Source organism: Equus przewalskii, chromosome 5 (genome assembly GCF_037783145.1).
Source record: "Equus przewalskii isolate Varuska chromosome 5, EquPr2, whole genome shotgun sequence".
Lineage (NCBI taxonomy): Eukaryota > Metazoa > Chordata > Mammalia > Perissodactyla > Equidae > Equus > Equus przewalskii.
This window is the reverse complement of record NC_091835.1, coordinates 73518088-73544198: the sequence shown is the minus strand read 5'-3', so window position 1 is coordinate 73544198 and position 26111 is coordinate 73518088. Positions and strand designations below refer to the sequence as shown.

The window sequence follows — 26111 nt, the reverse complement described above, 5'->3', positions numbered from 1 at the left end:
CATGGTAGCTTTGACTAGGATTTGGAAGGAGAGAAATCCCTACAACTTGTCTACACTTGCCTGAACAAGTAAATTTTCTGATATGCTAGGCTGAGAGAGAGGAGGGACAGAGTGGATCTTGGCTCAAATACATGTATGTGAATATTCACATCGGGTTTATTCACGATACCTAAGAACTGAAAATACCTCAATTGCCCATCAATTTAAGATTGTATAAGCAAAATTTGGTATATGTGTACAATGGAAAAAGGAATGCTACTCAGCAATAAAAAGAATGAATTACTTACACACATGACAAAATGAATGAATCCTAAAATCATTTTACTTTGTGTAAATCTTGACACAAAGGAGTACATACTGTGTGTGTGTGTGTGTGTGTTCATCTACATATATATGTACAAAAATAATCAGATTACTGGTTATTTGGGAATGGATTTGGAAGGAAGTATGGACTAAAACAGGGGCAGGATAAATCTTTTGGAGGTGATGGAAATGTTCTGTAGCTTCATGTGGTGATGGTTTCACTGATGTATAAAACTGTCAAAACTCACAGAAAGGTACACTCTGAATGAATAAAGTTCATTTCACACTACTTATTGCTCAATAAAACCTTTATGAAAAAATAATGCAGGGCCACCCCAGTGGCATAGTGGTTAAGTTTGCATACTCTGCTTCTAGGGCCCCAGGTTCATGGTTCCTGGGCAAGGGCCCACATGCCACCCATCAGGCCGTGATGTGGCAGCATCCCATATGCAAAGTGGAGGAGGACTGAGGAAGATGTTAGCTCAGGAAAATCTTCCTCAAGCCAAAAAAAAGAAAATGAGGAAGATTGACATCAGATGTAGCTCAGAGCCAATCTTCCTCACAAATAAATAAATAGATAAATAAAAATAATCATGAGCAGAGCTGCTTTTTCAGATCCTAGGACTAGCATTTTAGACCCATGACAGAAGTCTCCGTTTTTTGAACTGAAGATTTAATTTTAACCTAAAGAACAGGAAACTACTCAAGACAATGGAAGATATTTATAATATAAAAAATCTCAATGCTAAAAGTAGGCTAAAAGCTTTTAATAAAATTATTGTCAGTGGAGCAGAAAGTGAGTGAGGATTCACAACCATAAACACTATCATTCAAGTTAGGAAAACTTTACTAGTTATTGACACCACCATCAGCTATAATTATAAATTTAATGGGAAGTCACTAGATGAGTTTGAATATGTTTTAGATGAGATTGCTATTTGGGTGCTAAAAATGATGCTTCAAAAAAATGCCCAGTAATTACTAAATCAAAAAAAATCACTAGATATTATTAAAATGATTTTGTATGTGACTTGTACTACAACTTTGATTATTTTATACATAGTCTTATAATACATATATCATATTTAGAGAATCACACATATACGTATATGTATGTATGCATTAATGATATTTTGATCAATTGTATTAACACGGTAATCATTTATTATTATTTTTCAATCTCACTTTTGTTTCCAGAACTTACCCTACAGCACATCCATTGTCCTTGAGTCAAAAGTAAAATAAGAAGGGTAAGTTCCAAAAAATAGAATAGACCTGATTTAATTCATGTAGTAATGTCAGCAATTGCTTGACATCAGGAAAGGAAGGATAAAGGTCAGCACTGAAAAATACTATGCAAATACTCTGCTGGTGGGGTCATTAGCCTCTACCTCAGCCTGAAGATTCTTTTCTGAGCCAGCCTACGATATTCGACACATAGGAGGAGAATCAATTATTGGTGTTTTCTCAAAGGTGTCCTGGTATGTGTGTGTGTGTGTGCATGTGTCTGCAAAAGAGAGAGAGAGGGAAAGAGAGACTATTGCTATGTTTGTATTTATGTGTATGTTTGGGATCTGCTGATGGTTGGCAGGTGGTACAGACACAGTGAATAGAGAGGAACATTCTTCTCCTTTGACAGTCAACCATTGTTATGATTTCTTTCTCAGTTTAATATCAGATTACTGATATCCGCCGGACAAGGACCCTGTGTCTGGGCCTTAGGAGAGCTGGAATTATAAGGAATCAGGAGCCTCTTTCATTGCAGGCGTGCGCCATTATAGGACTCAGAGTGCTTCCTGAAGGATTCTGCATTGTACTCCCAGAGGAGGGCTGGTAAAATACGCCTCTTTGAACCCAAAAATCTCTCTACTTCATCTCAGGAGAAACACAAGATGCCACTTTAGCAAAGTGACCACTGAACCCAAAAATATTCATAAAGGTTTTCCACCTAGTGAGTCCTCTATTTTCCCCAGTTATCTGTATTTTAAAATGTAGGTGAAATAGGAGACACTTGCTGTAGTATAAGAGAGAATTCTTAAAGAAAGACATGGATAGAGAGATAAATAGCTGTAGTATTTGATAAGATACTATTTTGCATCTAATTGGCGGCTCTGTTCATTTTTAATTGTCATTTTTTAAGTCTTTTATATTAGTCGTCAGCAGAAAGAAAGGTAAACACTGAAATAACTAAGCAGTTTCTCAAGATCTGTCTATGGAAATTAAAACATAGGTCAACTTGGAGAATTAGGTATGCTCCATGGTAGAGAGTAAAGGAAAGAGGCAGAAAAAATTATTGTCTTCCTCTCCGAGACTTAACATGACATAGTTCTAAGTGTAACAGGCTCTTAACATCAGCCCTGATATCAGTTCCCCCACACTGAACCCAGCGTATATGGGGTTAAAACTAAAACCCGCCACCCTCTTTCCTGCTTCTCTAGCTCCACTCACATGCAAATACCTGTTTCTTTAAACTTGGACTCCTTGAGCTTTACAACTAAATGGGAGTTACAAATTGTTAAAAGCCCAGGTGGCCTGGAGTTGGAGACATACTAAAGTTTAGCTGATCATGTGTCTTTGAACTTTGCCAGGGAAGCTGCTGTCTCAAGAATATCAAGGAGCAGAGGCTTCCCAGACCTCAACTCCTCACTCCCGGTGCTCAAACCCGCCTCAAACAGGAAGACGAGACAAAACGGCAAAGGACGCCCACCTGCCATCCTCCTATCTCACCATCCCCCCGCCTGGCTGCAAGCAGCCTCTCAAGGCCAAATGCAGCCTGGTGGAAAAGCCCCGAGCTGCACAAGCTACATGCGCCCCCTCCCCTACACAAAACCCCAAATAAAAATCCCTACCTGTTCCTCATCGGGGAGCTAGCAATTTTTGAGGCATGAGCCCTTGCTTTGCTCCCTGTGCCTGGCATAGTAAAAACCTTTCCTCTCCACTCAAGACTCTGTTCTCGTTATTTGGATTGGCGTCGGGTTCAGATACCAAACTTTCGGTTACATAAGGGCCTGAGGAAAGAACAAATGTAGCAGTGAAATATATAGATTTAATGAATCTATTTGAAATTTGTATAATTTAATCCTGCAAGTAACTCTAAGATGTAGATACTATTATGCACCCCATTTTACATAAGCAAATAAAAAAATGCAGAGACATTATGTAACCTGCCTAAAGTTGCAGAGGAAGAAACAGAATTTGAAAGATCAGTCTCACTCCCGAGCTTATTTTCTTAACTAAGTTAACAATTAACTCTTAACACTTATATTTTCCTCCTCATTTTTTGAGGTAGCATTTCCCAAGTCAGAGAAGCACAAACATTAGAAGCCATTATTCACTTCTACCTCATTCTTATTTTATCAACCATCAATCAATATTCAGCTGAGTGTACCTGCCATTTTAAAGACAATCCCTCTCTTCACTATCTCTAATATGACTGCCTTTGTTAAAGCCACCATAAGCTCTTACTTGGATGACCGCACGCTTTCTGTTCTGACTACCTTCTCCCTGTGAATATTTATCTTCCACAAAGCTATCAGTGTGATTTTTGTAAAAGGCCAATTTGAATACAATACCACGTTTCTTAAAAATCTCCAGTGCTTACCCTCAGGCTACAGAATAAACGGCATCTTCCTTGGCTTGTCATTTACATCTGCATGATTTCCATTTAAGTCTCACCTCTTATTCCCTATCTTGTGCTTTAAAAATCACTTATTAAACTTCACACAGTTCACTATATGGTTATTTATTTCCCTTTGCACAGAACCCTGTCTATTTCTTCTTGCTCAACTCTATGCTTTAACAAATGTGCTTAGGAAGTGTTCCCTGCCATATAAGACCTCTCACTCTAGAGGCTCTACGTCCTTTGTGTTTGATATATGTGTGTTTTCACCGGGTTTACCATGGGAATGTTTAGATTTCTATCCAGCTATTTTCCCTTCTTTTGATTGTGAGCTTAAGAACAGAAATTATTTATACCTAGGCATTTTCATAGGGCAAAGAGTGCATCAAAATTCAATAAATATAAATTTGGTGAATTTATTCTCACAAAGGCATATATAATAAAAAATGAATTACAGGGGGCTGGCCCCGTGGCTGAGTGGTTAAGTTCGCGCACTCCGCTGCAGGTAGCCCAGTGTTTCGTTGGTTCGAATCCTGGGCGCGGACATGGCACTGCTCACCAAACCACGCTGAGGCAGCGTCCCACATACCACAGCTAGAAGGACTCACAATGAAGAATATACAACTATGTACCGGGGGGCTTTGGGGAGAAAAAGGAAAAAAATAAAATCTTTAAAAAAAAATGAATTACATTTACTTTTGGTTTATTTTCATTAGAGTTTCCTTATAAAAAGAGAGAGTTTTCAAGAGTAACTTATCCAATTCAGAGAAACCGTGAAATGACTGTGTCACTCATTCAGCCTCTGGACTATTAAGAGTGACTCACATGTCATCCTTAGGACACTGTGCACCGCAGAGTATCTGGTTTTCTCACTAAGCACTCAAAAAGATTTCTTCAGTAAATTTGATATTTTGTTCTGTCTGCTTATTGTATCAACCAGATTTTGTTTCCTCTACCAATTATATACATAAGCACAATAAGCACATAACATATCTTATTCCCTCAAGATAAATAAGACATGCCAAAGAGCATCTTCAAAGAGCCAGGAGAAAATTTGGAATTCATCTTTCTTAAAAACAAATGACACAGCAATCATTGTCATTATCCAAAATGAAGTATAGAGAAGCCATTCTACTTTATAATCAATAGCTCACAAAATATAATCCAAATGTATTCTTCCTCTCTAAGTACATGGAATTCAAAGAGATAAACTTGCTAAGATTAAATATTTCTAAGATGACTGTTGCATTCTTGGTGTGAGTGCTTCCCCAAATTGTCATAATGCCCAGGTCTTTCAGTTATATAATGTTAAAATAGAATCAAGCAAAAACATTTTTTTTCCCCAGGACCATTCTCAGAGCTTCTTTGACATCTTTATTTCTCAGAGAGTAAATCAGAGGATTCAACATGGGAGTGACTAAGGTGTAACATAAGGAGGCCACCTTACTGAGCTCAGGAAATCTGTCAGGGATAAAATACATAAAGGTGACAGCACCATACAGTATACTCACAACTCCTAGGTGAGAGCTGCATGTGGAGAAGGCTTTCTTACGTCCCTCAGTGGAGCGTATTTTTAGCACTGTGGACACAATATACATATAGGACACAATAATGACAGTTATGGTAGGCAAAATAATAATGCTACATAAGACAAAAGAAAGGATCTTATGAATGTAGAGATCAGAACAAGAAATCCTCTGAACTGGACGGTAATCACAGTAAAAGTGGTTGATGGCCCGAGAAGCACAAAAAGGTAAAGTAAATGTCATGCTGCTCAGAAGAACTCCATCAACGCAGCCACAAAAATAGGAACCAGCCACCAACTGAGTGCAGAGACGTGTTGACATCCGAACAGAGTAGAGGAGTGGGTTGCAGATGGCAACAAAGCGGTCATAAGCCATGGCTGCCAGAAGAAATCCCTCAGTTACAATGAAGAGGGTAAAGAGAAAGAGCTGGGTCACACAGCCTGCAAAGGAGATGGACTTGCTCTCAGACCAGAAGTTGATCATAGCCTTGGGTGCAATAACAGATGAGTAGAAGAGATCAATGAAGGAGAGGTTGCCTAGGAAGAAATACATTGGTGTGTTCAGCCGGGGATCAGTCATTATAATGGCCATCATCCCAACATTCCCTAGAAGGATCATGGCATAGACGAGCAGAAATAGCAGGAAGAGGAAGATGTGGAGCTCTGGGCGGACCGTGAAGCCTACAAGAGTGAAGTCGGTCCCTTCTGAGTGATTGCTTGTTCTCCTGTCACCCATAGCAGAAACCTGCTGAGAAGCAAAAGGCAAATCAATGAAATCTTGGCTTTGATTCTAATGACATAAATACTCTCTTAAATATAGAAATACATTGCTTGTAACAATTAAATATTGCACATAAAGCAATTTTAATGTCATGAAGAATCAAGAATTTGGACTAGATAACACTAAACTTCTGAGACTTATTCTATTAAGTAGTAAGGGAAGTTATTTTATTATATTTGAATCATACGTTTGCAGGGAGTTTAGCCAAAATATAGCATGTTTTATTGTCTAGTTTTACTCCCATTCTGAATTTCTTTCCTCAATGTATTTATAGTTTTAGAATGATCTTTATCCAAAATATATATTACGTGTAAGACAAAATAGAAGTATTACTTATAATCTCTGTGATAGTGTTTACAGCAATTGTGTTAGCCAAGTCAGTGTTTGAATCATTATGTGACAGTAACAAATATATTTAAAATAATTTTACCTCAGTCTATTTAGTTTCTGTTATCACTGTAACCATCTTTGAGAATAAAATAAAAGTAGATAAGTTATTGGTATGTTAAAATTAATAACATCAAAATCACTAAGCATGGATAAAATAAAATACTCAAAAGCTATTTCCAAATATACATTTATTTTCTCAGATCAAGACTATTCCCCCAAATAAACGCATTCTATTGCCTCATTACATATATTTCAAATTTTTTACTACAAATATTTCATTTCCATCAGTAGTTGCTTAAGTGAAAAATGTCTTAACCCTTTCGCCTTTTCTTGAAGCAGAGAGAGAAGCTGGTGAACATTCCAATCCTTACACTGCAGTAAATGACTTTCTTCAAAGCTACATCAATTCAAGGGACCTCACGCTTCAATCAGGATAAGGAATACGGAGAGAAGGAAGCTTCTCTCCTGAATTCTCATATACTTTATACATCTTGAAATAAAGATAGTGGGATAACCATGGATACTGAAGGAGCATACCAACCTTGTGTCCTCCAGAGTCCATGATCATCTGGTACAGTATCAGCAGTGGTTCTTTATGATGGTCTTAGTCGTTTTTATTCCTGTGAAATCTTTTTTCAGTATATTTCAGCACTGAGGTTTTGCTCATCTTCTGTGAAAGATCCCATTGGGAGAAGAGTAACCATAAAGTCAATTATGGAGACGTAAGTGCAGGCTCCATGGCTGTTGTCCAGGAGGACTGCAGTAACTCAGATACAGACAAATAGTCTAATAATAGTCCAAAAACAAGGACCTTTTTCTTCTCTGGTTGTATCTTTTTGGAAGTTTCTCTTGACCTTATTTTCTCCGTTGACAAAGAAAAACTTTCTGCTAATTATCACAGCAGACATACTGATAGGCATAGAGAAACAGATTGAAAAGTGTGTACACTATGAGAGAGGTTTTAGATGAATATTTTAAATTACGTAGCAAATTACATTTGCTATGAATTTAAAAAAGACAAAAATTCAGTCCAAATTATGATTTGCCTGTATTTCTTGATGCAGACATATTTCATGACAAGACAAATGCTCTCAAAATCACAAACTCAGTCAGATAAAGTTTTGCTAATTCTTTGCTTTCCTGTATTTAAATAATAAACAGTTAGAGAATAAAATGGGGGAAGTAATAGCATTCAATAAAATTTTAGAAAAATCCTTAGTAAAAATATTTATGAGATCAAGACCTATATTTAAGAATTCCTTAAAAATTATTATGTGACTACAGTCATATAAGAGATATAATACCCTATTAATGAGCCTAATATTACAGGGATGCCATTTTTTCCTAAGTATTTCCAGAAGTTAATTGTAATTCTACTTTTAGAAACTCTCTCTCTCTTTTTTCTTTTTTAGGAAGATTAGGCTTGAGCTAACATCTGCCTTCAATCCTCCTCTTTTTGCTGAGGAAGACTGGCCCTGAGCTAACATCCATGCCCATCTTCCTCTACTTTATATGTGGGACGCCTCCCACAGCATGGCTTTTGCCAAGCGGTGCCATGTCCGCACCCGGGATCCGAACTGACGAACCCTGGGCTGCCGAGAAGTGGAACGTGCAAACTTAACCGCTGTGCCACCAGGCCAGCCCCAAGAAACTCCCACTTTTAATTAAAAATTATTTCTGTAATGTTTCTGGAGTTTTTTTCATCTAGATATAGCAAAATGATATGGTGGTAGAGCTTCTCCTTAGTATAATACAATATTAGTAAAAATTTGATCAGTATAGGAAGACAAAGTGCTTTAGGTATTTTAAACAGGAAGTTATTCATTAAGGTGAACTGAGACCTATCAAATTTGGAAAGGCTAGAGAAACTTCTGGGTGACACTCTTGTAATGACCCTTAGAGCAATATAGGATTAATTCACAAAGAGGGCTACCATTGGAGGTATGATTTTAAAAATACAGCACCATAACTCTGATCCAGGGATCAAAAATGAAGACACAAAACGATGTCACTGCTTCCTCATTCATCAAAATAGTTTCTCTAGAAATACTCAAAAATACTGCAGAAAAAAAAGCCCACCTACAGTCACAACCTTCCTAACTTGTAGAAAAAGTCAAAAGGAACAAAAAGTTGATCCCCTTCCAAATTCTGAGTTTGTATGGCTATAATTGATAGAAAAAAATCTGTGTCAAGAAACTTAGTAGCAGAAGACTTTAACTTTCCAACGTCTCCAATGAGAAAGCACATGGGGTGCAGCTTGGGTATCTAATCTATAAAATGTACCAGATTCCAATATACTTTTTCTCATCTTTAAAATTCCCACCACAGCATTAGCAATAACAACACGCTACTGCTTATAAATACATGAGCAACACTACCATTCACAACAGATGAGACATAAAGAAACCCTGAACAAATTCAAAGGTTGAAAACATTCAGTGAATGTTCTTTGATCACTTCAACTTAGTATGGAAATCAATAACAATTAGATAACTAGAAAACTCTATGGGCATGGACACTAAAAATAAATGCTTCCTAAAAATCATTGGATAAAAAAGAAATCACACCAAATGATGACAAATTACGATATATCTAAACTTCTGGGATGCAGAAAAAGAAGTATTAGAGGGATATACAAAGCCTTATGGGTAAAGATTATAAAGCAGGAACATCAATAAGATTCATCTGTCTTAATAACGCGAAATAGAAAACAGCAAGTCAGAACAAAAAATAAAAGAAGGTAGTGACTTACAACTAGATACACAACTATGTACTGGGGCTTTGGGAATTAAAAAAATAAAAGGAGGTAAATAATATAGATAAAAATAAGTTAAAAAGAAAAATGAACAATATAGACTATTCACATGACTAAACATGGATCCTTTGAAAGATTTGTAAGACTTTAGTAAGAAAGATCAGTAAGCTCCTAGTCAACTTAATAAAGATAAACCAGCAATATTAAATCACAAGCATCAAGAATGAAAAATGGGATATCACTGTAGCTCCTGCTGATATTAAAAAAGGAATGTAGTAAACAATATTTTTAAGAAATATTGATGATTCAAAATAAAATTATTTTAAATAGAGCAAAATGATGTATAAAGAGAAATATAAATTCTAACATATCTATTAAGGAAATTAAATTTTTATTAATAATCCTCCCAAGAAGTATGATCCTTACTTAAATGGCTTCACCAGTGTTTACTTCCAAATGTTTAAAAAGGTAAGACCATTCTTACCTAAACTCCTTCAGGAATAATCACAAAGGAAATGTTTCCTCACTATATTTATCAGTCTGTCATGTCTCATATAGGCATTAAAATAAAAAATTATAGATAAATTTCTCTCATAAATTTAACTTCAAAAGTTCTAAGCAGAATATTAACAAATAAAATACTTCAATATATAAGAAATAATAAAATGTCACTGAAGTATGTATTTATACTGCAAATGTAAAGGTCATTTAATATTGAAAAAGTATTGAATTTAAGATGTTTCCACATCTTCTCATGAAAGAATAACTATGCAAGATTTGTCTTCCACAACCAAAACTAAACTCTAGAGAAAATATGTGAACCAACTATATTCAGATATGGGACAAAAAGCAGTGAATGACAGTAATATTTGAGAAAAAGGAAACATCAAGAAGAAAAGATTTTAAACTTGAATACATAACAATAGAAACAAATAGAACATAAGCATAGAGATAAAAAGGAAAAAAATGAACATTCAGTGAGAGCCGAGAAAATATTACATATGTAATTGGAAGAAGAGGGGTCAGAAAAATGTTAGAAACTATAACGGGCAAAGTTTTTTTCAAAATTGATGATAACTACAAACTACAAACAGATGCAGGAAGATTCACAAAACCCAAGTAGGATAAATGCAAAAAAAAAACAAAAAACAAAAACAAATGAAGGCACGTTAGAATAAACTTTCTGAAAATGAGTCAAAAAGAGAATATTGGTGACACAACGAGCAAAAAAAACGACGTTATATACACAGAAATACAAGTTAGAGCCCAGACTTTATGTCAGAAACAATTCAAACTAGAAGACAATGGAACAACATCTTTAAAGTGCTTAAGATAGGAGTGGAGACCAATCAAAATGCTACATCCAGGGAAACTATACTTTGGAATTGAAGGCAAAATAGGAAACTTTTGAGTTAAAGGAAAACTAAGAGATGGCATTATGCCAAATTTGCACTCTGAGAAATGCCAAAGAAAGTTTTTCTAGCTGAAGGGAAATATTATCACAATAACCTAGGATCTCTAGGAACATTTTGAAATGCACAGAAAATGATTGTGGGAAGTCTTGAAAATTTTCAAGTAGGATTCTTTCTTTCCCAATATTTTAGTTGAGGAATCTTGTACATTCTAGAGTAGTGGTCATCCAACTGTAGCCCGTGGGCCAAGTCCAGTTTCCCTCACTCATTGATCTATTGTCTATGGTGCTTTCACATGACAATGGCAGAACTGAGGACATATGCAGAGAGGGAATTTCTTTCACTTTCAATGTGCTTCTTGAGCTGTTTCTCTATTTGTTTCTAGCACCTACAAGGCAAGCCCCACCGTGCTTCTCATCCTTGAAGAAATTCTCAGCCTTCTGGGATCTTCTAACACCACCTTTTCTCGTGCCTTGAAATCCTAGGTGGAGAGATGACTGCCTGCTCTAGCTAGTACCTATGTTACTTCAAAATCCTGCTCTTTTTCCAACTCTTCCATTGACTATTTAGATTGTTTCCTGTATTAATTTTCCTTTAATACAAGCATGATGTATTTACAGTAAAAATAAGAAATGAGTTTCTAAAAGTAAAAGTTGTAATCCATTCAAAGGAAAAATCGTGAATGCCGCTCTGTGTCAATCATGAAAATAAAAGAAGAATCAAGCACTTCTCATGCAAATGTGTTTTTCTATTTTTCTGATTTGTGAGTAGAAGTTTAGTTATCATGTCCTCTAGGCAGCACTTCTAACTTTCTAAAAGTCTGGTGAATTTACTAATTAGTAATTTCTTCTCTCATTTTTCTTTTAGCACTATGATACAAAATGCATTACTGGTGAGAGAGAACTTAGTCTCTAATTAACATCCTGCAGGGGAAATGCCAACCACTCTGGTTTTCCTGTCCATGAAAGAATTTCTCTCAGAACTCAGCCCAGGTCTATTTGTTGGTTTAATCAATGACAAAGTACAGTAAACTAAAAAAAGAAAACAGAGAGAGATGAGCTATAATTTTGGCTAGTACTTGTTCTTCTTAACAATTTGAGTCATGCTGTAAACAGTGAGAAAATGCAGTCCATGTTGCAGAAAAACTTCCTGGTAAACAGAGATTTGCTTCTTTTCGTAATTTTGTTTCTTTATGAATCTACTCTATTTCAATATAGTGAGTTTACTAAGATAAGAAGTAGAATTCATTCTTGAGACTATCTCTTATATTTGTTTACTCTCAATACTCTTCTCCTTTAGACAGATTTATTTACATCTTCCTTTTTTTTTCAATTTTTCTGTTGAAACCAGATTCTTGTTTATGTAAAATATGAATTGAATGAAACTAGCATTTTTTGTGGTTGATAGGCCACGTCAGAGGTTATTTTGACCATTCCTATGCCTGCTAAAATCAGTCAACATTTCTCTCAACCTTTAAGTTTTTCAACGAAATGGATATTGTAAGTAGACAAAAGGGACTGTAATATACTTCCACAGTCCCAATCTATCTTAAAATAATGAATCCATAGCAAAGACAACAAGAAAAATTATGAGAAATGGAAACATTTTATAATTTATATCACATACAATTTTATTTATTATAATTATACCATTTATACATAAATTTATATAGACACAGGGTTATAAGTTTTTATACTTATGAGACATTTATAAAATATGTGAATTTTTTAATTTATCATTTGTCAGTTTTTTTAACTTTATGATAGATTTTTGAACAGTAAACTGCTATGCTGCTCAATCTCATGACTCTAAATACACCTCTTAAATCTGTTTTTATCTCATTTTCCCCATTCATAAAACTAGAATAAAAATTTCTTCCTTTCTGTACCTCTCCACTGTATTTTATTTAGGGACATTTTATAGTCAAAATAGCATAAGCCTATATAAATATAATGCAAGCTGATTTAAAGACATATTTCTTTCTTTGTTTTCATTTATAGCTATTTTTAATTTATCCCATGTGCCTTCTATCCCTCATATGGACATATCTTTGTATTTCTAATTAGATTTGTCTGTTTCTGAGAAGACAGAAAACTCCCTGCCCAAGACCTTACAATTCTACACTTGCGTTCCAACCTGCAAAATCCAAGGGGAACAAAGAGGGAAGGAAGGGAGGAACGAAAGAAGGGAGGAAGAGAGGGAGGAAAACAATAAAAATCTGATTTCATTTTGTTCTGGAAATATAAGCAAGAGTCACTTCTGTTTTTGGCACATGAGCTGTACCACTAAGAGATGTGTCACCATAGGGACAAAAATAATGAAACAAATAAGGACATGAGGTTAATGTATAAAAGAGTGATGCTTTTGTCAAGATCTGAAGTCTTTCTCCTAATGTAAGAAAGACAGATACAATCCTTGTATATTATTTTTCTATAGTAGATAAAGAAACTAAGTAATCATTAAAAAAATAAAATGAGACCATCATTTGAACAGATTTTCACTCCAAATAAAATTTCTCACAGATTATGTCTGTGAGAAATGTCTTCCACTGAGTAAGGCAACTTTCAATGGCAGTAAACTGATAATAAATCAAGAAAGAGAAAAAACTCTTATTTGTTTCCAGACATTTTCCCAGAATCTTCACTTCCTCAAAACACAAGTAGAGAGCAAATCTGCAATTCATAAATAAGTGTATGTAAAAAGGAGAACCAATCTGATTGAACTCCTCTCTAGGAAGACTTTTAAAAAATAGTTTTCCATTCTTTACGTTCACTGGTGTTTTATAAAATATTGGGTACAATATGATATGAAAAACTTTTTTTGCATAATAGTTCCTAGTTATTTTACTAAAACAAACATTCTCATCACTCAATTCTTCCTTTTTTACCATTTCTCCAGTTCCACCTATGTCTCAGCTATGAAGAGTCAGCTGGGGAAGAATTACTCAGCAGTGACTGAGTTTATTCTGCTGGGGTTCAGGACGCCTCCAACGATTACAGATCCTCTTATTCCTAGTGTTCTTGCTGCTCTACGTGGCCACTGTGGCGGGAAATATCAGCATGCTAACTGACATTAAGGTGGACTCCAGACTTCAAATGCCTATGCATTTCTTTTGCAGAAACTTGTCCCTTTTAGAACTCTGCTGCTCCGCAGTCGTTGCTCCCAAAACTTTAGTTAACTTCTTGTCTAACAAAAAGAAAATTGCTGGGGCCAGCCCCGCGGCGCAGCGGTTAAGTGCATACGTTCCTCTTCGGCAGCCCGGGGTTCACCGGTTCAGACCTGGGTGCGGACATGGCACCGCTTGGCAAGCCATGCTGTGGTAGGGATCCCGCATATAAAGTAGAGGAAGATGGGTACGATGTTAGCTCAGGGCCAGTCTTCCTTAGTGAAAAGAGGAGGATTGGCAGCAGTTAGCTCAGGGCTAATCTTCCTCAAAAAAAAAAAAAAAAATTCTTACAATGGCTGTGCTGCTCAATTTTTCTTCTTTGCCCTATTTGTGATAACTGAAGGCTTTCTTCTGGCTTTCATGGCATTTGATTGCTTGTCGGCCATTTGCTCCCCTCTCCTTTACCCTGTGCACATGTCCCAGAAAGTCTGTGTTCGACTGGTGACTATCGGATCCTATATCTGTGGATGCATCAACGCCATAGTCCATACATGTTTCACCTTCAGTTGGCATTTCTGTGGAGAAAACAGATTGGACCCCTTTTTCTGTGATGTCGCAGCCCTGATCAAGATCTCATGCATTGACACCTTTGTGAATGAGATTGTACTGTTTACCTCTCTGCTCTCATCATCATCACCACCACAACTATCATTCTAGTCTCCTATGCTTCTATCCTCTCCACTGTCCTGAAGATCCCCTCGCCACGGCAAGAGGAAGACCGCCACCTGTGGCTTCCGTATAGCAGGGGTGAGTTTATTCTACAGGACTGTGTTCTTCGTGTGTGCCCAACCTGGGGCCATCTCCTCACCAGAGCAAAGCAAGACTGAGGCTGTGGTCTACACGCTTATAATACCAGTGTTAAACTCTCTAATACATAGTCCGAGAAACAGAGATGTGAAAGATGCTGTGCAAAGAATATTACACAGGAGATTCTCTCACTGATACCTGTAAAACCATCATGTAATGGAAAAATTTTGTTTTCTAAGGGTCCTCGTTATCCTTGTTCTTGTAAAATTATTATATAGAGATATTTATACAAATGGCAACAAATATTTTTCTAAGTTTTATGAAATAATATTTCTAATAATATGAGTATAGGCATCTTTATTTTATTTGCTTGGAATATATGAAAGCATATATGTCTTCCACTCATGATGTTGTAATAGTATTTTCATTCAATTTTATCCTGGTTAAGAAGAAAATATTAAGAGCCATTATTATATAATAATTACAACAATATTACATGTGTCAGAACTATTCTTTAACTTTTTTATTCCAGAAAGCAGGTAAACTGACATTTGTCTCAAAAAGATAACAGCCCCCTTGTGTAGTTGGCAAAACGGAATGGTAATGGTTACATAGGACACTTTTGAGTACAGGTCCTATTCTTTCCCAAAGGTCCAGGCTTATATTCCGAGGAATGTCATCCTTAGAATCACTATTCCTATGAAAAGGGGGCCCACAATATATCATTTGAGAAGCAATTCTTAAGGTGGAAAATATGTCAATAACATTCTTCTAATTTTTATTTCTTCATTTTCTTCTAGTATACAGTGATATATTTTATGATGATAAAAGTTACACATAAAGAACAGGTACTATATGCCATATATCATTTTTGTTACCATTTTCAAATGGGGAAATTGAGGTACTGGGAGACTATAAATTGTTGTAGCCAAAACTCAATACTAGTATGGCCCCAGATCTTTTATTATCCAAATATATATTTCAAAGCTTGTGGAATATTCTGAAAATATAATCTCATTACCTAGAAATAAGTATTTCTGAATGCAGGTATTCATATGAGGCCAGTCCTGGAACTGTCATGAATTTGACCATTTATCCTGTCACTGTTTGTGCAAATATTATTGTGTGATTCTATTTTCTTTTAACATTTTGATCAATTTTTGGCGTAGACCAGTAATATTTGTATACAATTTTATTTATTGGTCTTTTCTCTTTTAATATAGTACATACGCTTAGCCAGTCAAAATCAGATAAATATTTTTTAATTTTAATTGTTTAATATATTATTGTAAAATTTTAGTTAATATAAAAGTGTTTTTTCCATGATATGGACTGAGGTCCTTACTCAAGTTCTTTTCTACCAATTAGTCAATTTTTCTAACATTTGAAAAATCGCTCTTTCACAGGAAGACTTTGCACATATCTTTCTTATCTACTCTGAGTTTTCACCTCTTTTCCTCATTTGTAGTACAATTTCTTTCAGAAAAGAAAGGAAAAATGAAGGAAGAAAAAAATGAGAGGAAATGAAAGTTTTGCCCTACTTTCTCTGTTTTTCTTTCATTTCATTACATAAATGAATACTCAGTAAGAATCCAGGAACCTAATTGTGTCGAATGTATTAGTGGGAGTGCATCATTTGTTTTACTAATGTATACCTGTGGTTTGTCAGTCTTCTGACACTCATCCACAAGGGTCAGACCAGAAAGTTAGTTCTTTCATTTCTCGTCTTCTCACACATGGTTTGTACACCACCCCAATGCGGCAGGGTTTTTTCTTAACTGGTATTGATAATTTAATTTAGGCAGAAGGGGAAGTACTTTTAAGACCTCATGTCTTCCCCAAATGCCCTAGTTCAATTTGACCCCAATCCTGGCTGATGAAAATAAAGTGATGCTTTGTTTCCAATTTGCTCCTGTTACTTCAGGCAAATAAGTCTTACAGATCATTCTTGATAGGACACACAACCTGGCTATAGCAGGATCAGGAAACCACTGGTCTTCTATTAATATTTTAATAGTAATCAATTGGACCCAAATAACCCAAATTTGTAAAAAAATAATAATTTCTGTCATCTCATGAAATGTATTGTTGTGATCGTATAGTGCATTTTATACATACTAGATTGTCTTTCCAGTTTTTTGCTTTGTTCCATCAATTTGTTTGTCTATTTTTATGCTGGTGTCACATACTTGTTGCACAGTAGTATTGAATGCCTGGTAGGGCTCCATCTTTTTTCAAACATTTCTCAGCTAAGATTACTTAGTAATTCAGTGTCTTCAGAATTATTTTGTGTTTAAAAAAATAACTCCTATTTGTTTTTAGCAGAATTTCATTTAGCAAGTAATTGACTTTATTTTGAATACACCTTTGTGAGAACAAGGCCAAGAGTATTGCTTCTGCTGTCAGACAGCCTAGGTGTAAGTCCCTGTGCTGCCCCGATCACAGCTGTGAGAAGTCCTTGAGTGGTTTTAAGCTTGAAGCGATGCTGTTAGTTTACCTACTTCGTTCAACAGGTGAGAGGATCACATAAAATAGTATAACCCAAGCACTTAGCACCAGAAAGTATTCAGTTAACGATAGCTTCTACTCTTATAATTATTGCCATTATCATCATCATGTTTTTTACATTTTAGCAATGCTGTAGAGTTTCCATATTTGAAGCCACATATTTTTCAGTAAACATTTTTCCATATATTTTATATATTAATTGCTATTGTGACAAAATCTTTGTTAGCTTCTATTTTCTGATAATTTTAGGACTCAGAGAACTTTTAAATAACTGTCTATTTATTTTATTCCGTATGAGTTCAACCTACTAAACTTTTGCTCAATTCTTAGAATTTTTAAATTAAATAGTAGATTTGAAGACTGCCAGCATAGGCAGTTTTTGAAAAATTTTCATCAACAGTTTTTTAAAGTGTTGATGTTAGTTAAAAAAACTTTCTATATATGTCAGGTACTATATAAATTACACATATATTTCTTTATTCCTAAAATCAGACTTATGATGAAGACAACATTATATATATTAAATGTGTAATTTATATTAATATATTTTATGAATATAGAAGTTGTATCTTAGAAGAATTAAGTAATGTGCTTAATTTCACATTGCCAGTAACAAGCAAGGTCAGGGTGGGAACACAGAACCTTCTGACTGCAGTGCCTATAGAGGTGAAGATTACGTGGCAGTTGCTCAAAGAAGTTTTATCCTCTATAGGTTTTCATATTATAAAGGTATTTATTAATTCAAAGGTGTTAAGAATTTTATTCAAATCTCTCTAATTTCATTTACTTTTGCTTTCTTGGTATATCATAAACTGAATGTGTTAAAGTATCGTTTGTGTTTCTTTGGTCATTTTCTCTGCTACAATAATTTTAGATTTATTGTATTATATAACATTTGGTTATATGTTTTAGAAATGTAGATGCATTTCTTTGTTATATTTATAAGTGCATTATCCTGAATTCTACTTTATTTAATATCAATATCGCTCTTGGCTTATTTTAAAGATTTTACCTAATATGTCTTATTAAATCTTTGAGTTTTACCTCTTTTATATAGCATTTTATAGCAGTGACTTTCTAAAACTTAGTCCCACCCCACCCCGACACATACACAACAGAGTCACCTTATTTTTAAGTGAGAGGAATCTATCTCTTTCACATTAATTGTATTAATCTGTTATTTTGCACTTTTGCCATTTTTAATATCTTTGTTTATCTATGTTCCTTTTTTGTATATTTTACTATTAAGTAAATAATTATCCTGCTTCTTTTACCCTTGAGAAATATAAGCTTAAATTATATTGCATCACTTGTGTTTAAGTGCAGAAATTTACTCTCCCTTTATGTCTGTTTACCCTCTGCCACTAATAATGTAATTTTCTTGAATATTTCATGTATATACATTTAGAACCACAGAAGACAGTATTATAATTTTTGTTTTAAGCATCAGACAAAATTTAGAAAACTCAAGAGAAGAAAAGTACATCATATTTACCCATAATGTACTATATCATCATAAATAATATATTATGCTTTAATTTTCAACTTTTCTATGTAATCTCTTATAGCTGTGACATTTTATAAATCATGTTTCCCTTCTCCCAAGAGAAATGTAATTCTCTTAAAATGAGGGTAGTGTATATAATTCACACTCATTACAAATCTATTTTTCTTTACTTTTTTCGTTTCTAGTATTTTCTTGCTCTTTGTATGTTTCTCTTTTGTATACTGTTTTTGAGAAAATAATATTTCTGCTGTTTTCATCTTTGAGAAATATAAGCCTATATTATATCACTTGTGTCTGTGTTTAGCAAATATGTCACATTTTTGCTTTTCAACTTTTAAGCTTCAACACATTATTATAACTCATCTTCCATGAATAGCATTGTTTTTTGAGTCTTGTAAAATAATAAGTACTTTTCAGTTGGTCTTATACTGTGAACAAATGATCTGGAATGTAATAGAAGTTTTACAGAAAATATTATAGTATTATTTAAAAGATGAGAAATATGTCACTATAATTTTATAGATATTTAAAAATATATACTTTATATATGCATATGTAGAAAAGTTTATTATTTCAATTCTTAAAAGTGAAGTTGCACGTACGAGAACCATATATTTCTCTATGCTCTCTCAAATTTTCTATTGCATTTTAAATGTATTATGTTTATTTATTTTGATTCCTGCAACAGGAAGTAAATGTCTCTTTAGCAAAGACTATATCTTATTCTTTGGTGAGTCTTTCCAAGGACTTCGAGTCTCTTTTTGACTCATTTCAAAAATTTTCTTTCCTTTCAACACATTAAAATTAGTAAGAAAAAGAATTTATAAAATATGAGGGAACAGATAAAAATTAAATAGAACATTAGGATCCAGGCAAGGATGCACAGAACTGCTCAGGATTCCTGGAAGGTTCTGGCCTCCAAAGTGAACCCTGGACCCAGCTACAGTTTGCTGCCATCTGATGACTGCTGTCCACTCTAACTCAATCTAAGGTAAAGATTCTGGGTACTGTGATAGAATGAAGCTTCCAGAACAATGATTAAGAGGTCAAAGTATTTTGTAGTTACTTCATTTCCATCTGTATCATATTGTCCTGAGCAGGGGCGATGGGTTGTAAATCACTAGAAATGTGATTCAATTGTTTTAGTGGTTACCAAAAGGGGTGATAATAAAAATATTTAACAGCTTGTTCAGTGATCACTACATACAAGTGCTTATTTTTCAATAAATAAATCAATAATACAAAATAGCCCCTTTTATCTTCTTACTAAACTGTTTAATTAGTGATGAAGTTTTTAACAGAAATCATGATAGAGGTTTCCAAATCATTTCGCGACTTTTACAAATTGTTGAGGGAAACCTTTGGTTTGCCATACTCTCAATAAATGCTGTCTGAGCCACAGTTTGATCTCAGGGGACTAGGCTAGAGCAAGTCACTACAATAGTCTCATTAAATTGAAAGTCATCAGATGATGTGATATTTGAAGAAGTAAAATTTTTTTTCAACAAAATTGTTCATAATTTGAATCCTCTCCAAGCTGCTGCTAAACTAATATCAATTACATTTCAATTTTATCTAACTTCTTGTCTTTTTCCTGATATTCCGAGGAAGTCATTCAGTCTTTCATCATTAAGGATGATATTACTGATAAGTTATTTCATAGATGCCCTTTATCAGCTGAGGAAAATTACTGAAAGCTGATTTGGAATAAATGTTTGATTTTATCAACTGCCTTTTCTTCGTCTCCTGAGATTAATTCACACACACACACACACACACACACACACACACACATATATATATGAAATAGGATATATATGAAATATGAAATATATGAAAAGGGAGATATATATATATATATATATATATATATATAATAACTTTTTAGTTTGTTAACATAGTAATTACACGGATTTATTTTTGAGTGTCAAACCAGCCTCACACCTAGGATAGCCTCCACTTGATCATAGTGTATTATCCGTTAGACCCTTTGTTGGATTGAATTTATTAAAATTTTGTTTAGAAATGTTGCATATATGCTCACAACAGATATTCGTCTGTCGTTTTCTTTTCTTGCTCTGTTTCTGTCTGTCTAATACCAACTTTACACTGGCTTCATGAAACAAATTAGCAAGTATTCCCTCATTTTAAATTCCTTGCAAAAGTTTATGTAGAAGTGTTGTTAAGTTTTTACTTAAATGTGTGGTATAATTCACCAGTGAACCAAAGTAAAATTTTTCTTTCTGGGATAATCTTTAACTATAATTTCAAGTTTTTGAATTGCTCTCAATAAAATAAGCTGGGGCAGTCATTGGGCTTACTACATTACTTTTCCATCTTTCAGGAATCACTGTCCTTCATTGCCTACCATCTGATGTCTTGGAAAAGAAAAATATATTTGTTTCTGTGTGTTTGTGTGTGATATATATATCCGAGGGAAGAAGAAGAGAGAAAGAGACAGAGAGAGAGAGAGAGAGAGAGAGAGATGCTCTCTTTTGTTGCTTTCGTTGATTTAGGCAGGAGACTGGATCTGGTCCTTCTTCCCACCTTGGCCCAAATCAGAAGTCTGGTAGCACCTCTTCTATTTTCCAAGTCCAATTAAACTTCTTTTTCAATCTTCTGAGTAGCAAGAAGGCAGTTATTTTAGTTAGTTTTTTTTCTTTAATTATCAATATAACTAGGCGCTTTCATCGGTATGGTCAATACCATATGCCCATTGCTTCTCACTGAACATTACAGAGTGATTGATGGCAACTAAACCTAAATTTCCTACAGATAAAACTGTTCTACTGTTGATGAAGTTGCCTGCAAAGTCTGTATGATGTTCAGAGAAGAAAGTTAGTTATTTCCATTACTTTTTTTTGAATAATAGTCTCACTCTCTGAAAGCCAAAATCTTTTAGGGATAGGCCTTTGATTCTTAGGATAGCTTCTCTTAGTTCTCAGCATTTTTTATTCCATCTTCAAGAATCCTCTTTGATTCTATGTCATAAATGATTTGAGTGTTTATCATTCATAGACCAGGAATAATTCCTTGTATTCATCCCAGGAATCATGAGAGCAAGAGTCAGTTTTGTATCTTTTCTTATATTTGAAAATCTGAAGTCTGATTTGACATTTGAAATTGTGCACAAGGGCCCATCAAGAGAGTGCAATGCAGCTGGTAACAAATAGCTACAAAATGGTCATAAGCCCTAGCAGCCAGCAGGCAGCATTCTGTCAGCCCCAAGATTATAAATACGTGCATCTGAGCTGCACAGCCTCCCACACTTATGGTCTTGGTCTCTGCCAGCAGGTGCACCAGCATCAGAGGCACCACACTGGTGACACAGCACATCTCCAGGAAGGAGAGGTTAACCAGGAAGAAATACGGGGGGGTGTGTAGGGAAGGGGTGGGTGTCCCAGATCAAGCAGGTGATGATGAAAACCACATCAAAAACAAAAATAAAACAAAATAAAACATATGTAGATATAACGTTCAAACTGAAGAAAACTTAAGATAAAGAGAAAATCTTGAAAAGAGCCAGAGGAAATTAATCTTTGACTTGTAGAGGAACTTTCTGAATTCTCATCAGAAATCATGCAAACAAAAAGAGAATGTAGTGAAATATTTAAAGTGCTGAAAGGAAAAATACCCACCAACAAAGAAGTCTGTATTTAGTGCAATTATCATCCAGCAGTGAAGGGGAAATAAAATCTTTCAAAGAAATATAAGTAAGGAATTTACCCCTGGCACACATTCCTTGCAAGAAATGTTTTACAAAAAGAAGTTCTTTAGGGAGAAGGAAAATAATAAAGGCCCAAAACTCAGAGATCACATAACACCTACAGGCAAATGTTTATAGAAGCTTAATATATAATTGGAAACAAATGGAAGCTTTTAAGATGTTATTCAAAAGTGAATGTGGGGATTCTTGGAGGATGGTGGCATTTGGAAGATGAACTCACCTCCTCCCATGGACACAACAAATCTATAACTACCTGTAGAACAATTTCCTCTGAGACAGATCTGCAAAATGGATAAAAAGAACCCCCACAACAAGGGACAACACTGACAGAGGCGCAAGAGGCAGAAAAACACCTCTGCTGAGAAAAAAACCTACATCCTAGCCATGGTGCTTCATGCCCAGGAGCAATCTTAAAGTTACAAAACTTTTCCTGGAGCAGTAGGGTGGGGTGGGGGTTCTATGCTACAATAACCATCCCAGCCTTTCAATTCAGAACAACTGAGAGGAGATCCCATATTACTTGGCTTTGCTGGCTTTGACAACTGATGCAGAATATGCCCAGAAAGATTATCGAACTTCAGAGAAAGAAAATCTGCTCTTAAAGGGCCCACACACAGATTCACCCATTCCAGAAAATAACACAAAACACCAGAAAAAAAAAGTGCACAGTCCATTGGTAAAAGAGACTGACTAACTAAGCTCTGAGCACATTTCAGAGAGCCAGGAGGCAGCTGGGCCCACCTGCCAGGAACTGAGACACTGGCAGCGGCCACGACTGTGACCTACTTCAGTCATGGTGACATGTATCACAGCAGATGCCATTGGGTTTATTTCTCAAGCCTGTTGGCACAGGGGGTGTCCTACCAACTAAAGCATCAATTTAATTGAACACAGCCAGGGCAGGGAGCCTGCCCCAGGTATTGGCCTCACCCACCAACAAGCCCAAGGTAAACGTATAGGCCCATGTAGGTAGGGTATGTGGGACCACTGCAGCAGAGTGAGTGAGTCACCTTGGTGAGGTGTGCATACGGGGAGGTTAAACAACAGGCTACTGAACAACCACTGGGTCAATGAATAAATAAAATGAAAAATCAAATATACATAGAGACAAATGAAAATGAAAATATGACACACTAGAACTTATGGCATACAGCAAATGCTATAATAAGAGGGAAGTTTATAGCAATAAAGATCTACCTCAAAAAACAAGAAAAACCTCAAATAAACAATCTAACAGTATACCTAAAAGACCTAGAAAAGGAACAAAGTCCAAAATAAGTAGAAGGAAGAAAATAATAAGACCAGAGTGGAAATAAATGAAATAGAGACTAAAAAAGCAAAAGGAAACATCAATGAAACTAAGAGCTGGTTCTTTGGAACAATACAGATACAAAGACGGCCCACAGGCATATGGAAAGATGTTCAACATCACCAATTATTAGGCAAATGCAAATCCAAACTTCGATGAGATCTCACCTCACACCTGTCAGAATGGCTATAATTAATAAGACTAGAAATAACAAGTGTTGGACAGAATGTGGAGAAAGGGAATCCTCATAGACTGTTGGTGGGAATATAAACTGGTGCAGCCACCCTGGAAAACTGCCGGGAGCCGGGTCACCGACACCTGTTCAGCCATCTGACAGGGTTCGGGCTGAGAAGGGTCGAGGGGCGCAGGGACGCCCCTCGGTAGAGAATGGCCGGCCGACACACCTGATATTTTCTGAAACGTATGCATGCTTTCTATCAAGGTTATGACTATACTTGTTCCTGCTTTTTATTCTTGAAGATATATAATTTAACTTAGATTTTCAGCCTGATGCCTTACTAATAAAATGATATTTTCTCCAGGCAGTGTGCTCAAGGAACAATTAGCCCTGCCCCCTGAAAGACAAAGGAATGCTTTCACCCCCTAAGGGGCGCAGGAATGTAAAGAATTTTAACTACTCTCTTCACGTAGCCCTGGGGATAAGATACCCGAGAGTTGCCTTTTGTTCCCATTAACCATCTACACTCATGACGTGGATGATTGAGGGAGGCAGGGGTGGCTCCCCCAGGACGTAAACAGATGGAATGCTGTCCTGTCCGGAGGTCTGGACCTTCTCTCTTTGATTTAACTTTACTATGAATTACAACAGATGTCAAGGTACCTATCTCTTTTAGCTTAGAGACAATAAACAATAGTTAATTGCAGAGAAGACAATCATTAACCTTAGGCTCTATAGAATGGAATGCTAATAAATATTCTTGTGCTCATTTTTTACTTCCTTATCTCTCTGAGAATATTTGTAGATCTATTTCTGTACTAATCCAGAAAAATATAAAGACAACACTAGCGCACAGTAAAGTTAGACTTGGTTACACCGACTCAAGTCTCACATCTCTTCCCTCACTGTGCCGACTCCGTCCCTCCCTCAGGAACCTGGACTCAGTCACATGGTATTATGCTACCTAACCCTAACCCAATCTGAAATTCAATTAATCAATTTGTATTCTCAGTTTCAGATATTTGATAGGAAATTAGAAATATATAAAATACTCATATTGTACATTTCCTTGACAACCTACCTACCATGGGTTAGAGGAAAGAAATCCATTCTAAACACATTTCACTATGCTTTTGTTTCTACATCCTTTATTAATCCTAATGTGTAAGAGGCAGTTTTTGCATTTTTATCCCCTTAGCAACCACTGTCCCTTTGCCTTGTTTCTCACTGGCAAAACGCACCTTCCAAATTCTCAAACTATGTGTTAACGCCATAGAACACAGGGGTGGCTTGTGACCAAGGCCTCACAAGAGAGACTGGTTCAAAGTTTGATACATGACTCAGTAAGGTCCAGTCAAACTAACTCTTGAATTTTTACTTAAGCAAGCAAGGAAGTGGTATCTTTTCCATGAGACTTGAACTTGGGAAGAGATAACTCTGGAATTCCTCAGAGCTACAGCACAAGGAAAGAGGGTAACTTGACCATAACGTCAATGGGAGGAAAACACTGCCTAGAGCTGCATTAATCCTGAGTCATGACGACATATAACCTGGTGAATCCAGCTTTCATAACACACTGGAATTTTCTGTTGCATGAGACAATAATGCCTTCCCCCTCTTTTATCATTTGCTTGTATCATTCTCATATGAGGTATTCCTTACCAGTAACTAAAAAATCCTGAATAATTCAAAAGCCATTTTAACTGAAGTCCTAGACACTTAGACACAGCTATTTTTTCACTCTATTTTTCACTCTTCTAGAAAAGATGTTATTTCCATACATTCTTCTTCTTGTTTGACATATCTTTATATAATTAAAATGTTAGGTGATTTCCTTATAAATGTCATGAATTAAAATATGTTTTAATAATTCTATTACTTAAACAAACCCACCATGCATTTATCCTTTAAGAGTAATTCAAGAATTATGCATCTTTTCAACAAATACCATTCATATATTATAGGATAAACAATTCAGAGTCATCCATTTGTTTGGCAGGATTCCTGAGGATTTTAATATAATAAGGTTTTTCTCTTTTCCTCAGAAGGAAAGGGCTGAACAAATTATATCATGCAAAAGTATGTAATCTTTGTGACCAGATCACCTGACTCAAGAGAAATTTCCCAAATACACAAACCAAAGTGTATGTTTAGTGTTAAGACTCTTTCTATTACATGCACTGT

General features: G+C 35.4%; 1 protein-coding gene and 1 pseudogene across 1 annotated transcript; one reads left to right on the top strand and one right to left on the bottom strand.

The window, feature by feature from the left end:
• Nucleotides 1-5241: 5241 nt before the first annotated feature.
• Nucleotides 5242-6207, bottom strand: LOC103551525 (olfactory receptor 9K2-like). Its single transcript, XM_008521045.2, has one exon. It carries the CDS (start codon nt 6181-6183, stop codon nt 5242-5244), a length of 942 nt encoding a protein of 313 aa, XP_008519267.2. The 5' UTR covers nt 6184-6207.
• A 7495-nt stretch (nt 6208-13702) lies between these two features.
• LOC139083708 (olfactory receptor 9S13-like) lies at nt 13703-14893 on the top strand (annotated as a pseudogene).
• The last annotated feature ends 11218 nt before the right edge of the window (nt 14894-26111 follow it).

What these genes read in the sequence shown, in the direction of transcription:
- LOC103551525 (XM_008521045.2), bottom strand. Translation starts at nt 6,183, where the DNA reads ATGGGTGACAGGAGAACAAGCAATCACTCAGAAGGGACCGACTTCACT.